General features: G+C 40.3%; 3 protein-coding genes across 3 annotated transcripts; 2 read left to right on the plus strand and 1 right to left on the minus strand.

Moving 5' to 3' along the window:
- Positions 1 to 3,357: 3,357 nt before the first annotated feature.
- On the plus strand, positions 3,358 to 4,287 carry LOC117057772 (olfactory receptor 2D3-like). Its single transcript, XM_033168612.1, has one exon. The coding sequence runs from the start codon at positions 3,358 to 3,360 to the stop codon at positions 4,285 to 4,287; it is 930 nt and encodes a 309-aa protein (XP_033024503.1).
- A 4,309-nt stretch (positions 4,288 to 8,596) lies between these two features.
- Positions 8,597 to 9,526, plus strand: LOC117057773 (olfactory receptor 2D3-like). The gene has a single exon (XM_033168613.1). It carries the CDS (start codon positions 8,597 to 8,599, stop codon positions 9,524 to 9,526), a length of 930 nt encoding a protein of 309 aa, XP_033024504.1.
- A 4,618-nt stretch (positions 9,527 to 14,144) lies between these two features.
- Positions 14,145 to 15,080, minus strand: LOC117058544 (olfactory receptor-like protein OLF3). Its single transcript, XM_033169770.1, has one exon. The coding sequence runs from the start codon at positions 15,078 to 15,080 to the stop codon at positions 14,145 to 14,147; it is 936 nt and encodes a 311-aa protein (XP_033025661.1).
- Positions 15,081 to 18,484: the final 3,404 nt, after the last annotated feature.

Raw genomic sequence — 18,484 nt, forward strand, 5'->3', positions numbered from 1 at the left:
GCAGAACAGAGTTTACTCAAAACAAATTATGGTAGGTGTTGGCAATGTGGCAGCCTTCAAACATTGTGGAAGTTAATTCCCATTATCTCAGACAAGTGAAATTGTTGTTTGGGGGTGATGGCACCTAAAATGCAAAATAACTGGAGGGAAACAGGTTGGCTACCTCTCCGGTAATAAAAAGGAGATATACCACTTTTTATTTAATTCTACCAGAGCCTGCTTGGAGACTCTTAATCACAGGACAGCACTGCTACAGTGCAATCCTATAAATGTCTACTGATCACTGCTATATCAGACTAAGAAAGGAAGCATCCTGTTTCTCACATTGGGCCACAAGATGAGTGGAAAGCTCAAACACAGCCAATAGCCCTTCCCTACAGCAACTGATATTCAAAGTTACACCATCTCTGAAACTGGAGGTTCCATAGAGTCAACATGATTAGGCACCACTGATGACTGGTAGCTGCTGCTGGACTTACTTTCAATGAATGTGTCTTGTTAAGAGCCATCTAAGGGCAAACTAGACACAGAATTAAATGTATGTTTGCATTTAGCATGAAAGGTTTTTAGAAGTGCAAATACCATCAGCTATGGGAAGGAACTGGCAATTATCAGGACTGAAATAGACGGATAGGTGGAATTGAACACTTTCCTCCCTGCTGCACTCCTTTTCTAAAGCTGGCATTTTCTTTAGAGGGAAATCTCCGACTGATGCATACCCAGTATACAAAGTTATCGTGGTGTTTTGCACTATATTTAAAACAAAATAAAACATAAATGTTACATCCCCTAAGTGGGTTAGACTTCCTATGTAAACTGTCTGCTGTCTGCTACAGTGCTGTCTGCTGCAGTTCCTGAGTCACAGCAACAGATTCAATAGTTACACTACGAAATTGGAAAGCAAGGGAGCCTATACTTCCCTCCTTGCTCTATGAGCCATTCTCCTGTTGAATATATAGGCCATAGCATGTCTTATAGGATTTTTGTTGTTTTTGTTAAGGAAAGTGATAGGAAAATGCCCTGAGGAGTGTTGGAGAACAATTGTTTGATGTGAAGCTGTGTAACCCCTGTGCAAACAAATCAGAACAGATGTTCAATAGATAGCAGAAGTCATGGTTGCATGGAAGAGTCTTAGAAGAAGACACAACTCTTGACCTAGAAATCGTTGTCAAGATAGCCAGATCACAAAGTCCTTCACAGCATAGGGCTTCTTCATCCAGCCTGGTGCTGCTCTCTTTCCCACTTTCTGGCTCTTGGGGGCAGATTCTATTTTGCATACCCTGAAAACAAACCCTGGAAATAAACTCAAGTTAATTGAATCTCTGTGCTCATTGTCCTTAGGGAATGTAAAAGTTAACAAGGTTGGAACTGAAGGGAGTTGTGTTGTTTCAAATGCTTCAGGGAAATGAGTTTGTGCTAGATCAGATATGGATTTATATTTCAATCAAATGTACCCCTGTGAATAGTATTTTGATGCCTGTGAAGATGCTAGATTGTCCAGTTAGCCACAAACTTCCTATTTTCTGCTGAAGTTTTCACACACACAGTCACCAAACTTTTTAAAGGCAGAGATTCCTGGGGAATATACTGTACAGTTGTTGCTTCCAATTCTGATCCACATTTTAAATAATCTATCTCATCTGAAACAGATAGCAGCTGGAATGTGTTTCATTTAAAAAAAACAGGTAAACTATTAATAACATGTTTATGATGTTAGAACTATTGTTGGATAGGAAAAAGATAGGCATAAAAGAGCATTCCTGGGGCAAGTACTCTTTGGTGAGAGATTCCCAATTGGATTAAAAATCACAAAACATGCAGCAAAGTAAAGCATAGATATGGTATATAGACTATAAGATCTTTAAAATATATCATTCTAAGTTCCTTCCAAGGTTCCCCTCTTCCCCACCATAAAAAGACCACATGTTTGGTAAGTTAAAGATGATTTACTTACAAACTCTCCAAAGGAGATATTCATGTACAGCATTCAGAAAGAATTGCACAGGAAGCATAACTTGGCTTAGTTACAGTGGTGAAATTTCCTTTGTTATTGGTTTTGGAACCCAATAGAGCTTTGTGTTGCAGCAACCAGCTCAGGTATTGTCTAGATTACCTAGTCTCTCCCAAGGTGAGCTAAGCCTGACAGGACAGCTTACTTCATGGTTTTAACCTCTTTATGCATGAATTGGACTTTGAAAAACCCCCACATATTTTAATTAATCTAGATTTTCAAGATAGCCTACAAAACAGAACCATAAAACAAATAAAAAACAAATAAAAGCAGATTAAAATAGACTTAAGAATTGCAGTTATATGAGGCTCCTTATAATGCATAAACATCAGTTTCCCTACTATACCTATGAAATGTGTGAAGCAATAGGTTGGTTATCACTTTGTGAGTAATGGAAAGGGGTTATCTTATGCAGGACAGCATATAAGATACTTAGAAAAGGATGCTTAGAAAAGACCTAGATTACTAAGGTCTAGGATAGATTTCTAAAAAGCAAGTCTTGCCAATTTTCCTTTAAACATCTGGAAATTAAGAAAGTAAGATTGCCAACAGATGTGAAGAAATTATCTACAAAATGGGAGGGGGGAGATGTGAAAACTAATGAATCAATGTCAGTAAAAAGAATACTTGTTCATTTTAAAGCTATGACTCTTACTGTTAAGATGAATAGAATTTTAAAGGCAGATCTGTTGATTACGTAGTTAGAAAAGGTTAAGTTCAGTTGTTTGATATTATACATGGGTGATATTATATATGGGTGTTTGCATCTTAATAAATTATATGTTCTAAATTACTACATTGAACAATATAAAATTAAAGACAATAGATATTACCAGAAGTGTAATACAATGTGTGAATACAGAATATTTGGGGATACCTCATCCTCTCTCTCTCTCTCTCTCTCTCTCTCTCTCTCTCTCTGAATTATTGCAGCTGAGGTATGAAAAATGTGGATGTTTGAGTAAAGCAAGGGTGTAGGAAAAATGAAAGGGTGGAAAGTGGCTGTTTTAAACAATGGCAAAAGTTTTTTTTTTGGGGGGGGGGATCCAGAGAGGAAAGTGGTACAGTTTTAAACAACATAAGAAGTTTGATTGATGGTGAGATGAACAAACACTGGGTGTGTGTTTTGTTTTAAAAATCAGTTTTGACAAGGAGAAATAACAGAGATGGGTAGAACACACAAGCTGACTCCGAACATAGCAGAAAAAGAACAAAATTGTATGGGCAGTGAACAATACCACATTATATTGAAACTAGGTGGCATCAACATGTTCGAGTGATTGCATAGTGATATGGCATTTCAATCAGGACACCGGTTATAGATGCACTTATCATTGCAGGTGGATATGTGGATTCAGAATGAGACCTCCGTGAATGAATTCATTCTTCTTGGCTTCACCAGTCATCCAACATTGCAACGTATCCTATTGACGCTGTGCCTAGTCATATATCTCATCACTTTATTTGGCAACAGCCTCATCATCTTCTTGGTCTGGGTTGACTCCCGCCTTCATACAGGAATGTACTTTTTCATTGCTAACCTTTCTTTCCTGGACATATTTGGCACACAGGTCACATTCCCCCAGATGCTGTTCCATATGGCCTCCAGAACCAATAATATCTCTTTCAACAGATGTATGGCTCAGCTCATCCTGATGCTGTTCTGTGGGATGACTGAGTGCTTCATCCTGGCTCTCATGGCATATGATCGCTACGTGGCCATATGTCAACCACTGCGGTACCCAACCATCATGAGGATGCAAGTGTGTATCCAGATGGCAGGAGCCTGTTGGCTAGGAGGCTTCTTCAATGCTGCAGCACTGACAGTTGTCACCATAAATTTCCCCTTCTGTGGGCCCAACCAAATCAACCATTTCTTTTGCGAGGAGCCAGCTGTGTTGCAGCTGGCTTGCATGGACACCTATATAGTAAAAGTCCTTATATTTGCCCTGAGTGTCATTGTGCTCATGTTGCCTTTCACTTTTATAGTGATCTCCTACATCCACATTGCCAGGGTGGTGTTCAGTATACACTCAGCAGAGGGACGGCAACGAGCTTTTTCCACCTGTGCTACTCACCTCACTGTTGTCACATTGTTCTACACCACCATCAGCTTCACTTACTTACAGCCCCGGTCTGAACGAGCTGCAGACCAGGAGAAGAAAGCTTCTGTTTTCTATGCTTTTTTCTCCCCAATGCTGAATCCTGTCATTTACAGCCTAAGGAACAAGGATGTTAAAGGAGCCTTGTTTAAAGTGATGGGGAAAGTAAGCTGAGTCTCACCTTTGGGAAGGGTTTCCCATCTTTAAAAATCAGGAAAGAAATGGTCGTATGGAAGAGTGGATGAATTTGGGTATATTAACATTAGACCAGCTGATAAATGAATTTTATACATATTCCATTTTAAGAGACAAATACAGATTATCTACAAATGCTCAAGTTTCCCCACAAAGTCCTTTTGTCATGGGAAAAAATGTCATATTTTTTGGGACATATGGTGCCATATCGTTCGAACTGATGTTATTGTTTCAATACCATCTTGATATGCTACATAGGAATATTCCAAAGCAGTCCAATTTAGACAGTTGCTGTCAGTTATGGGTCTCTGAAATTGTGTACCTGACGGTAAATATGCTTCGTGATACCTTCTACAGGGATCCCAAATTCTTCTCTCTATATTTAAACATATGTTGTTTTTTTCATTGTCCTATATTGAAATATTTTTGGCAGAAGGTAACTGAAACTATCAACAGAACTGTACAGAACAACCTTACATTTACAGAGCAAAATATCCCCTTGAATTATATACCCAGCACATGAAACCTTAGAAAAGGACATGACAAGTGGACTCTCTGTGCTCTTACCACAGCAAAAGGACTTATCCCGATGAATTGGAAAAATAAAAATGTGGCTCTCTTCTACGATTGGATTGAAGACATATAAACTTGCAACATATGAACAACTTGCATACAAACACAGATTTGCCATGGACAAATTCAATGATATTTGGAATCTATTCTTACAAATACTGTAATAGGTTAAGATCTGGTGAAGTACAATAACAACCTTGTAAATTATACAGTTTTGGGTTCCCCCCTCCCCCCTTTATTTCCCCTCCCACACAGGTTCTGTTTCCTTTTTCTCTCTTTTATTTATGTCTCACTATGTTTAGTGCACATATAATTATTTACTTTTTGAATTTTCAATAAATATGTGTTTTTTTAATTGTTGGGGAAAATGCTGATACAATAAAACCAACAAATAGCAGGTAGGGTTCACTCACAGCAGTAGATGCCCTAGACAAATGGTGACACTTACATGACCTCCAAACAACTGTGTCACTTCTGCTTACCTGGAAGTAGAGCACCCAGGAGAAGGCAGTATCAAGGCCACCCCCCCCCCCATTTCATATTGCAAAGTAGCACCTCTCTTGAAACTCTGGTGTGGACTCTTTTGGACAAGGGGGTGTTACAAGACACTGCAGGTAGTAATCAATGAATTTATGGTATGTTAATTGAAATCAGGATTCCAGCCTTTGATTTTTTTTATTTGATTTTTTTTTAGAGGACTCAGTTAAAATAATAATCAAGTGCTGAACAATGAAAACCACAATCCAATGCAAGTTTACTCAGAAGTAAGACACACTGGTATTGATAGAATCTTCTCCATCGTAAGTGTGCCCAGGACTGCAGCCTTAGCCCCCTCAAGCAACCAACCCCTTGCCCCACAACGTAGGCCTTCCTTAACTAGCCTGCTGCTGTTCTCTTTCCCAGTTTCTGGCTTGTGGGAACAGATTCTCTTTGGCAAACTCTAAGAATAAACCCAGGAAATAGCTGCAGTTAACTGTGTCTCTGTTCCACTGTCTTTAGGGAATGAAAAAGTTAACAAGTTCAGAACTGAAGGGGTTTGTGTTGTCTCAAATGCTTCAGGGAATGGACAAGTTTTTGCAACTTCCAATATGGATGTATATTTTAATCAACTGTACCCCTATGAAGAGCATTTTGATGCCTATGAAGGCATCCATAACCATCCTATTTTCAGCTTCAGTTCTCTTTCTCTCACACCCACTGACTCAGACCTCTAACTTTTAAGAAAAAGAGATCCCTGGACTATGTACAATCATTGCAATTTATACGATCATTGCCAATTATTCTGTACCACTTTGGAAAAGATTTGCCTCACCTGAAACCGATAGCACCTGGAATGGATTTCATGTAACCAGCAAGTAAATGATTAATAATAGTTTTATGAGGTTAAAGCATCAGTTTCCTTTCCATAACTATGTACATGTATGAGGTAATAGGTGTGGTATTACTTTGTGTGTCATGGAGTATGCTTAGCAATAATCATATTTCTTGTGTGTATCTTATGCAGGGCTGAAGAGAAGACTTTTAAGTAATAATAATATTATTTTTTATTATTATTATTTATACCCCACCCATTTGGCTGTGTTTCTCCAGCCACTCTGGGCAACTTACAGCATATATGAAACATAGTAAAACATCAAAATTTAAAAACTTCCCAATACAGTGCTGCCTTCAGATGTCTTCTAAAAGTTATGTAGTTCTTTATCTCCCTGACATCTGATGGGAGTAAATATATAAAATGCTGTGGGCTTTATACTTTACAGAAGCATTCCTCAACAATGTCCTTCAGATACTTTTTAACATACTGTATTTTTCCATGTATTAGGCTAGGTTTTCCCCCTAAAAAGTAATGTCCAATATTAGGGGGCATCTTATACATGGATAGTGTCTCTCCCAATTTTCTCAAATCTGAGTCCCCCAAAATAGGGGGCATCTTATACATGGGGGAGTCTTATAGATGGAAAAAATATGGTAATATCTATCATCTCTGACCATGCTAACTCATGCATGTAAGGAAGAGACATAGCTCAGCATGCAGAATCTCCCAAAGAGTTACCTGTTGCATACAGTGAGAAAGATGTAGTGAAACAAAATTATATAATCTGCAAATGTGCTTGCACATTATCCCTCATAATTTGATTTATATCTTAAAGTTCAATTTGTGGATTTAAAAGGTTATTGGAGGCATCTTTAGATACAATGAATATACATGGATTGCAATGTAGTTTTTAAAAAGACAAAACTATTGCTTATAGCCTGCAAATCAGCAAATGAGTGAGTTCTGAATCAACTCAAATGCAATAGAATATTTGCAGGCAATATCAAAAGGTGATGCTTTGAGAAATTACTAGGTCAGTGCATGGATCAAAGTGGTACTTCTTTTAGTTGATATAAGAGCCAAATATAATTGGGGATGCATTTCGTTGAAGCAACAGAGCTTTTAATAGGGCAATCCCATGCCTGGGATTCAATTCTGAATATATTCCTATTGAGTTGAATGAGGCTTACTGTTAGGTGAGTATATGTGGAATTGCGCTGTAAGAGGCAATGTAAAATACTGTATGCAATATGCATTCCTCATTTCAAATCTCTATTGGGGTTAGAATTCAGAGGGTAGCTTTTGGCAAGTTGTTATTTTTCAACTTCAGCCACTGCCAGATCTTTTCTTTGGAACGGTTTCATAGCACTTGCCAGCCTTGCATAGTCATTTGCACAAGGGGTGAGATTGCTTAGAAATGTACCAATGATTTAACCATTTAACAAACATGTTTAAAATGTTAAATGATATATTTTTCCTTTAAACATTTGTAAATTAAAAAATATAAGATTGCCAACAGATATGAAATAAATTCTCATGAAGGGGTGGATGTGAAAACTCATGAATCAGTAAGTCAGTAAAAAATACCTATTCATTTAAGAGCAATGGCTTCTAATAATTAACAACATAAAATTATGATTCTATGCATTTAATGTAGAAAAAAGGAGCACATATTAATTGTGCTGCCATATTTATGTATTTTTTACATTTTGTTGCCATTGCTATTGCTTCACAAAAAGTGGTGTCAGAACGATATGACACTGTGACTCACTTATTATGTAAATCCTTCAAAATATGCACTTGGTACTAGAGTCTTCATTAGTATACACAAATTGATTAATCCTCTAAATTTCTACACTGAACACTACAATGTTGAATGTTACTGGAACAGAAATAAATTGTGGAAAACTACCACAAAATATCTGAGGACTCCATATACTTTATTTCTCTGACTTGAGGGAGGTGAGGTAAAGAAAAAGGTAGATGTTTGAGTAAAGCAAGGGTGAAGGAATAATGAAAGGGGTAAAGGGGGCTGTTTTAAACAATTACAAAAGTTTGAGTAAAGTGGCAGTGGAGAGACCCAGAGAGAAAGTGGCACAATTTTAAACAACAGCAGAGGTTTCATTAATGGTAGGTTGAAGGAACACTGGGCATGTGTTACATTTAGGAAAAAAAACAAACAGTTTTGACAAGGAGAAATCGCAGAGATGATTAGAACACACAATCTGACTCCAAATAGAGCAGAAAAAGAGCAAAACTGTATGGACAGTGAACAATTCCACGTCATATTAAAGCTAGGTGGCATCAACATGTTCGAGTGATTGCTTAGTGATATGGCATTTCAATCAGGACACCGGTTATAGATGCACTTATCATTGCAGGTGGAGTCTTTTGGGTGATATGTGGATTCAGAATGAGACCTCCGTGAATGAATTCATTCTTCTTGGCTTCACCAGTCATCCAACATTGCAACGTATCCTATTGATGCTGTGCCTAGTCATATATCTCATCACTTTATTTGGCAACAGCCTCATCATCTTCTTGGTTTGGGTTGACTCCCGCCTTCATACAGGAATGTACTTTTTCATTGCTAACCTTTCTTTCCTGGACATATTCGGCACACAGATCATCTTCCCCCAGATGCTGTTCCATATGGCCTCCAGAACCAATAGTATCTCTTTCAACAGATGCATGGCTCAGCTCATCCTGATGCTGTTCTGTGGGATGACTGAGTGCTTCATCCTGGCTCTCATGGCATATGATCGCTACGTGGCCATATGTCAACCACTGCGGTACCCAACCATCATGAGGATGCAAGTGTGTATCCAGATGGCAGGAGCCTGTTGGCTAGGAGGCTTCTTCAATGCTGCAGCACTGACAGTTGTCACCATAAATTTCCCCTTCTGTGGGCCCAACCAAATCAACCATTTCTTTTGCGAGGAGCCAGCTGTGTTGCAGCTGGCTTGCATGGACACCTATATAGTAAAAGTCCTTATATTTGCCCTGAGTGTCATTGTGCTCATGTTGCCTTTCACTTTTATAGTGATCTCCTACATCCACATTGCCAGGGTGGTGCTCAGCATGCGCTCAGCAAGGGGACGGCAACGAGCTTTCTCCACCTGTGCTACCCACCTCACTGTTGTCACATTGTACTACAGCACCATGAGCTTCACTTACTTGCAGCCTCAGTCTGAACGTGCTGCGGAGCAGGAGAAGAAAGCTTCCATTTTCTATATTCTTTTCTCCCCAATGCTGAACCCTGTCATCTATAGCCTTAGGAACAAGGATGTTAAAGGGGCCTTGTTCAAAGTCATGGGGAAAGTCAGCTGAATCTCACCTTTGGAAGGGCTGTGTGTGTACATTTGGTGTCTAAAGCCACTTCATTGACACCATCTTGAATCCATTGCTAATAAATGTCACAGAAGATACTTACAGAACCTGTTGGGACCAAGTAGTGCATGGTGTTGAAACAACAAATAGTTTTTTAATGGTAGCTTTTTATTTGTTACCCAAATTTGTCTTTCCTGATACTTTAACCATTCTATATACAAGCAGCCCTATATGAGGAAGTTTTATATGTGTTATGTGTTACTGTGGCTTTGCAATCTGTTGGGGCAATTCAGGATTCAGCTAGACTGGTAAAGAAAAAGTGATTCATATGTGTTATATATGCGATATAACATTGTATAAAGGTCTAAACCACTGAGCCTCTTGGGCTTGCCGATCAGAAGGTTGGCAGTTCAAATCCCTGTGACAGTGTAAGCTCCCGTTGCTCTGTCCCAGTTCCTGCCAACCTAGCAGTTCGAAAGCACATTAGTGCAAGTAGATAAATAGGTACTGCTGCGGCGGGAAGGTAACCAGTGTTTCCGTTTGCTCTGGTTTCCGTCACGGTGTTTTGTTGCACCAGAAGCGGTTTAGTCAGGCTGGCCACATGACTTGGAAAGCCGCAACCCCACAGTCACCTTTGACTGGACTTAACCGGCCAGGGGTCCTTTATCTTTACCTATAACATTGTATGTGGAGTCCCATTTTTCTCTGTTTTCCCTCTTTAAATTTACAACACTTTAAACTGAAATGCATCTTTGATGTGTCTAGATCCAGCCACAGTCAGAGGGGTGGCTGATGATGATGATGATGATTTGAATTTCTTATTGGATGAACATATCCATAATACAATCCAGCAGTAGTTCACTCTGCAGTGTGGTGCCAGTGTGGTATAGTGGTTAAGAGCGGTAGACTTGTAAACTGGTGAACCAGGTTCGCGACTCGGCTCCTCCACATGCAGCCGCTGGGTGACCTTGGGCTAGTCACACTTCTTTGAAGTCTCTCAGCCCCACTCACCTCACAGAGTGTTTGTTGTGGGGGAGGAAGGGAAAGGAGAATGTGAGCCGCTTTGAGACTCCTTTGGGGTAGTGATAAAGCGGGATATCAAATCCAAACTCCTCCTCCTCCTCCTCTTCTTCTTCTTCTTCTTCTTCTGCTGCTGCTGCTGCTGCTGCTGCAGTAAAGCACTTGTACCGTTCCAATGAGGCTTGTGTCAGAGGCTTTTGGGAGGATTGTTCCCTAAAGCTGGAAGTGGATTTAATGGAGAATTATACAAATTCAGGGAGCACAAATGGCTACTAGTAGCAAGGGTTTTGTTTTACCCCCACTGATGGAGGCAGTATGTCCCTGAATACCAGTTGTTGTGGGGAGGGTGCTATTGTACCCAGGCCCACTTTTGAGCTTTCCAAAGGCATCTTGTTGGTCACTGTAAGAACAAGTTGTTGGACAAGATTAGCCATTAGCAGACTCTTCTTATGGTGTTACATGCATGTGTGGGGAATTGTGTTCCAAAGTGATGCCTTGAAGTGTTTCTTAACAAAACAACAACAACAATTGAACAAAATAAAAGTGCTTCTGGATTAGACCAAAGACCCACCTAGCCAGCATCCTGCTCCAGTAGTGGCCCGCCAGATGTCATTGGGGAGCCTTCAAACAGAAACTGAGTGCAACAGTACTCTCCCCATCTGCAACTTTGTGCTTCAATGCAATGTTTCTTAGGATCCAATGGGGGGGGGGAAGTAAAATTAAGAATAAAAACTCCCAGCACCTCATGCATAACACCTTTTTATGTCTACATCTTCCCTGACTTGTTCAAGGCCACCTCACACTATTTGCGACAATCGCACACGCAACAGTGTGTTCCTGCAGTCAACTCCAAAGAAAAGAAATGTGTATCTAAGCACACACACAGGTGGGAAGCCGTTTGGTGGCAACACCATGCCACTTTCCAAGCAATGTGTTCTTCCAACACTTAGGTCACTTCCAGACAGCCTCAGTACTTAGCGATCATGCTGATTTGTTTGCAGGCAGATTAGATTAAATCTGTTATTTATTCCCTATTTATTCTGATTTGTTTGCAGGAAAGTTAGGTGATCAAGCAAGTGTTATCCTGTACATTCTAGTGCACTTTCTCATTACTTTCCTTATTTCAAAAGGTCTGACTTTGTCTGACTAATGAAACCTTCCCCTCTCTCACTATTGTTTTTGCACTTGATTTCACACTCAAACCATGAAATGATGTCATAAAATGCAGTCAGCGTTCTTGCCTTAATGTGACTGCAATGAATATTCCAGTTATATATGTGTTTTATTTATTACATATTTATTTACAGTATTTATGTACCATTATAAACATTTATTTATTCATTTATTTGCAGTACACTTAGCCTATGTCCACCTTTCCTTTTTCATATTTTTGTCTAATTGTTCCTCTTCCCACATGCTTAAGGTGGCTGCCACACTGTCCTCTGGTTACACACACAAACACACACACAGTTTCACTGTTACCCCCCCCCCCTTTTTACACGCTTTCTCAGCATATGACATTTTTAAAAATGTTTCTTCAACATAAGGAAAAATATATATATTCAAAACATGTTGAGGAAATTACAATGTGACCACAAAACCAATCTTAAGTGTTGTGGTTGTGAAGGGATATTGTGTAACTCCCTCCAACCCTTTTCTGCTTACCAAGTGTAAATAAGTGGAATATTATTGTCATGTTGATCATCTGTTACAAAATTTGGGTGGTTCTAGACCTCATAGTTTGGAAAAAGAAACAGGGCAATGATTTATGTATAGTCAGCAAAATTCCCAGTTATTCAACATGCAATAGTGTATAGGGAATGGAATCCATCAATCAGTCTCTGGAGTGCATTAGTTTCCCGAACCATGTTAAGTTTTTAGTAATGTCTTTGTTTTTCCATTTATTGGAAGGTGGATTAGGGCAGCTGGGCACCGCCATTGCAATCCCTGCACTGTGCAAGGTGATTCCAGGAGGGATGAAAGGTAAAAGGACAGTTTCCTCTTTTCCCACTCTTCAAAACCCAACATACAATTTATAACAAGTGTACAGTCAGTCCCAAACCACAAGTCTTTTTGTGCAAGAGTAGAAAGTTTTAGGGTGGTTGGAAATACATTAATAGATATATCCCTTTCTCTCTCTCCACCTGCAACCCGCTCTCCCCCAGCGAGGCCCAAACAAACAGTTCAGGGCTGAATAGAATAGGAACTGATTTGCTAAATTACAATGAGCACTCACACCTCCCTTTGTGGGCGCCCTTTGCGGGACCGCATACAGTGCCCCCAGGCCTCATGGGACTCACCAGCTGGTTGGGCTGGCTCACCTCCCTGTTTTCAGCCATTGGGGGTTCCCGCCAAACTCCAGTTTAATCTATCAGCGTCTTGTTGGAGGAGGGGCCAGCCGAGCGGATCACGAATGGGCAGGCTTCCCATTGGCCGGCTCATGATGCATAAATAGGAGGCAGAGCCGGCGGCCCAACCCTTGCAACACTTTTCTTGTGAGGAAGCTAATTGTGGGCTTGTGTCGTGCACACCACCTACCCCTGACAAGAGAAAGCCAATTACCATAGAAACACTACGGATGATATGGGGTAATTGGGGTATTCTCCCCAGTATATGCTGGTCCAGCTTTGAAGTTAAACTTTTCCAGGCCCCCTTCTTTTCCAGGCCCCCTTTTCTTTAGCTTTCTGTGGTGCACTCTGGATTGGGGAGTGTGTCAAGGGTCCACTGTCATCACCTCACATGGGCTTGACAGTCATGATATAAGCTTTCGCCACCGCAGTGTGGAACTCAAAATTTGTTCATTCAAAACCAATCAATTAGGTAGGGGCACTACTTTAACACTAGCAACCTCCTCTTGAATTGGACCCTGACACATGTAAATTCATGAGAGTTGCTAAATTACAATGCACCCATTCCCACTTGTAAGTCCCTTCTTCTGCTTCTCTACACTGCTTTCTTCTCATAAAAATACTTTAAGGTAAGTTTGGCTGAGAGATATTGGCAACCGAGATACTACCCAATCTGTGTCCAGGCTAAGCAAGAGGGCTGGATCAGGTTCAAACTTGCAAATTTCTCACTTGAGTGGAAAGTAAGTGATAGGCTGCATATGTGAATCAGACACCACAGATATAACACCACACAAAGAGCACTCATATCACCACAAAACACAAAGACCTGAATCCTAAAATAAGTTTACTTATGGAATAAGTTCCACTTCGGCAGCTCCACTCATCCCGTCTCATATTGCACAGGGGCACCCCAACCAAACTTATGATATGAACATGGTAGTGGGGAAAGGTGGAGGGAATCCATGGATTTTAAAAAATAAATAAATTCAGGATTCAATCCTTTTCTTGTGGATTCAGTCAACACGTCCAGCTACTAATCATCAAGTGCTGAATAATTAACACCACAGTCCTATGCAGATTTACTCAGAAGTAAGACACACTGATTTGAATAAGGTTTGCTTGGTAATAAGTGTTCATGCAATTACAGCCTTAGTGATAGGAATGCATAAGGCAATCAACCCTCAGCCCCCGAATCAAGCACTACTATGCACTTTAAGATGCTATTACAATCCAAAAATGGGCCAATGTCTTTAAGTGGTGATACTTTTCCTTACTGCTTTAGACAGGGCTCCTTTTACTTCCTTGTTCCTTAGACTGTATATGATAGGGTTGAGCATGGGAGTAACTACTGCATAGAATATTGATACCATCTTGTCTTGGTTGGGTGAAGTGTTGGCTTTGGGACTCATGTAAGCAAAGATTGCTGTGCCATAGCAGAGAGTGACCACAGTCAGATGCGAGGTACATGTAGAGAATGCTCTCTGCCGACCTTCTGAAGAGCGAATTCGTAAGATGGCACGGATTATATAGACATAGGAGAGAAGCACAACAACACAGGGAATCAACAGGACAATGACTCCTGCCACTATAATCACGATCTCGTTGACAAAAGTGTTGGAGCAAGCCACTTTGATAACAGCCAGGAGTTCGCAGGCAAAATGGTTGATGGTATTGAAGCTACAGAACTGAAGGTGCATGGTAAATACCGTCTGCACCAGAGCATTGAGGAAGCCGCCCATCCAAGAAGCCATTGCCATCTGGATATACACTCTTCTGCTCATGATTGTCATGTAATGCAAGGGATAGCAGATAGCCACATATCTGTCATAGGCCATGGCTGCTAGCAGGATAAACTCAATACCACCCAGGGACAAAGAGATGTAGAGCTGAGCCATGCAATGACTGAAAGAGATGACCTTGTGACGAGTCAGGGAATGGACCAACAGCTGGGGCACCACACTAGTTGTATAACAGATGTCCAGGAAAGACAAATTGCTCAGGAAAAAGTACATGGGGGTGCTGAGTCGTGGGTCAATACGGATAGCCACAATGATGAGTGTATTGCCTGTCAGGGTGACAAGGTACATGGAGAGAAACACTACAAAGAGACACAAATTTATGTTTCGCTCCCTGGAGAATCCCACAAAAACAAACTCTTTTACATTTGTCTGATTGTGTTGTCCCATCACGGAGATACTTTTTTTGTGTGCAAACAGAATGAAAACAGAGCCGCAGTGTGAAAAGTTCAGTGTGGACTCTAAAAAGAAAGAAAAAATAGAAAATGGGATGGTTTCCTTTGCTCTTGTATATGTATTATTATTTAACCTTTAGGAAGAAAATCAATAAAAATATTTGAAAAGTAATTTTGCAAGTCATCAGTTTAAATTAGGAAAGGTTGTGTTTATCAGTTAGCATTCATGACCCTAATAACTCATCCTTCTCTCCCCCAATTCCTAGACCCATTTTACCACTACTTAGGTAACGGTAAAGGTACTGGACTGTTAGGTCCAGTCGTGGACAACTCTGGGATTGCTCGCTCTATAGGCCGAGGGAGTTGGCGTTTGTCCACAGAGCAAAGCTGTTTACCTTCCCACCGGAGCGGTATCTATTTTTCTACTTGCACTTGATGTGCTTTCAAATTGCTAGGTTGGCAGGAGCTGGGACCGAGCAAGGGGAGCTCACCCCATTGTGGGGATTCGAACCATCGACCTACTGATCAGCAAGCCCTAGGCTCTGTGGTTTATACCACAGCGCCACCCATGCCCCACTACTTAGTGTGTTTTTAAAAAGAGAAATAGGTGCTGGAACTAACCATGACATGGTGCAACATGGGGCAGCCCTGAACAGATGCTGGTTTGACAACAGCTGCATTCACCACCCACAGAGGTGCTAAGAACCAGAGCAAGCTCTCTCCCTAGCTGGTAGGTGGGTCACTCCTGGTTCTGGCACTGGTTAATTAAATGTCCTCTCACCTCCATTTTTCTCATAGATTCAGGCAGGTGGCCAGGGCAGCTTGGAAGGGCCCTTGCACAAATGCACACACTTGCAATGGTGGAGGCCTGGCTGGAATGCTTAAAGCCTGCTGCTGCTACACAGGAGACAGATTGAAGAAAAGGAAATACAAATTGGTGCAGCCCCAAAGCTTGACCAAACATGGCTAGGAGTGGCTAAGAGCTGGGTAGAGTCATAGATCTAAAAGAAGAAGAAGTGTAGACTCGCACACGCTGGCCAACTTATGTTTTGAGTTGATATGTTCGTTTTGGGCTTCTCAGAAGTACATAACGGCACAAAGTGGGAGGGAGGAGTGCCAGCCTGCAGTTGCACCAGTACCTTAGAGGTGCCAGAACTGCACTCTGGCACTCTCTAGCTGAGAAAAAGCACTGCCACAACTTTAGTATTTTCCTAGATACATAATAATGCAAGGCTATCATCACACAGCCCCCATTGGAGGATTTGTTGTGCTATTAAAAAGAAAAAAATATTGACCAGGTAAAAATAAATGGATATCCCTTGGAGCATATACATACCACTTGGAAAAAAAGCCTGAAATGTAAGTAATATGGCAAGCATGAGATGATTTACAATATGAACATTAGGACCGAAGTTAGATTGTTACCTTTATAATTGTATTTATAAGCCTCCAAATAATAGGTAACATATTGTTCTGGTTTACACCAATAATAGAATAAAATAGAATAAAATAATTTAAACGAAACAGCAGAAAAATCAGATCTGAGTTACTAATAACAAATAGAATTAATTCTCTAAAAACGTTTGGTGAAACAAAAACATTTTCAGGACACAGTTAAATGTCAAAATCGTAGGTGCCTGATTTTGATGGCAACAGTGTTCTAAAATACTGGTGGCAATATATTGTATGGGCCAGAACCAGGAGTGACCCACCTCTTTGTCTCTGTCTATCTCACTCACTCACTCACTCTCTCACTCACTCACAAACACACATCTACAGGAACCACTTAAAAACAACAACTTCTCTTTTCAGCATTTTTGGGTGAGTGGGGGTGGGGCAGAAGGCACAAATGTGGGCAAACATATCCATGGGGCTTCTTCATTGCCAAGACATCATGGAAGGGTGGACACTATCTATCTATCTATCTATCTATCTATCTATCTATCTATCTATCTATCTATCTCATCTATCTATCAATCATCTACCTACCTACCTACCTACCAATCATCATCATCTATCATTGGAAGGAGTCAAAAGGTGTGTGTGTGTGTGTGTAAAACTGCCCAGTGAACACTAAGCATGTTCAGCGTCCACAGAATGCTTTTTGACTGGTTACTACTGGAATAAAATGCACAGTAATAAAAACTTTTCAGATATTATTCCAGTTAGAACTAGAAAGGAAGCAGCAGCTATTAAAAAAGTAAGAAGAATAAAGTTCTATCAATTGAATCCCATCTCATTCCTCCCACCACTTCTTACCTTCACAGGTGTGCAATCCTGCTACAGAAAGAAAATTTGTTTCAGCATGGAAGACATTTAAGAACATCTGAATTCCTCCCAGAAAAACTAATTGAGTTATGCAAAGTGTGTTGGACAAGTGCTGGTCCCCAATGGGCAATTAACTATGAAAGAACTTGAGTTGAAGTTGGGAACTGCAGTATCAAAGCCTTCAAATAGCATTCATTCATTTATTCATAACTGCTTTATACAGTACTTCACTTTTAACAATACACATTGTTCTATAAATGGCTTACAAGTAAAAATAAAATTCAATGTTATAAAGGACAACATCACAAAAAATACTTTAAAACTGTCAGGTGAGACTTTCTTGTGATTCCACTGTATGGTGCAGTGGTGCAAGAAAGGGCCTTCTTTCTGGCTGTGTACTACTTTCTGGAATGTCCTCTCCTTGAAAATGCATCTGGCACTGATTTCTTATGGTGGTTAAATATGTTCCTTTTAGGATAGACAATGTGGCCAGTAGGCATTTGAGTGTTACCAGTTATATTTGAAACTGTTATTGTGCATTTTTAAGTTTTTTAAAATGTTTAAAAAACAAACAAACAAACTACTGGTAATTGGTTGATATAATTAGTGTTAACTTGTTTTGATGTTTATGTTGGCATTCTGTTGAAATGATCTCATCTCCATGTGATGAAAAGCAGATTTATAAATCTAAATAAAGGAATAAAAACTCTTCAGGATCATCAGCACAAGCAAACAGAACTTCTAATATCATGCAATACCACCACCAAAATATCCTCAGATGACCTTTCCACAATTGATGGTACCTGGCCCTCTGAAAGCAGGTGGAACAGGACCTCTACTATTTGTGGTCGTTCCCCATTTCATAGGACCACATTCACCGACCATAGTTCATGGATGCTGGGACCTGGAATCCTACAACCTCTAGAGAATACAGGTACTCCACCATTGTTCTAAAGTATGAGTGTCCTGATTAGGAAAAATAACAATGTGTGCTATTCCTGACCAGTGGTAAATGAACTGCTTTTAAGACAGAAGGTTCCTCGTTCAATCTCCAAGTATCTCCTCAGATATAACAGTACCACTAAGAAATTCAGGAACTCTTTATTTCCAGCAGGAGTGCAAAATCTAGAT

Source organism: Lacerta agilis, chromosome 14 (assembly GCF_009819535.1).
Source record: "Lacerta agilis isolate rLacAgi1 chromosome 14, rLacAgi1.pri, whole genome shotgun sequence".
Lineage (NCBI taxonomy): Eukaryota > Metazoa > Chordata > Lepidosauria > Squamata > Lacertidae > Lacerta > Lacerta agilis.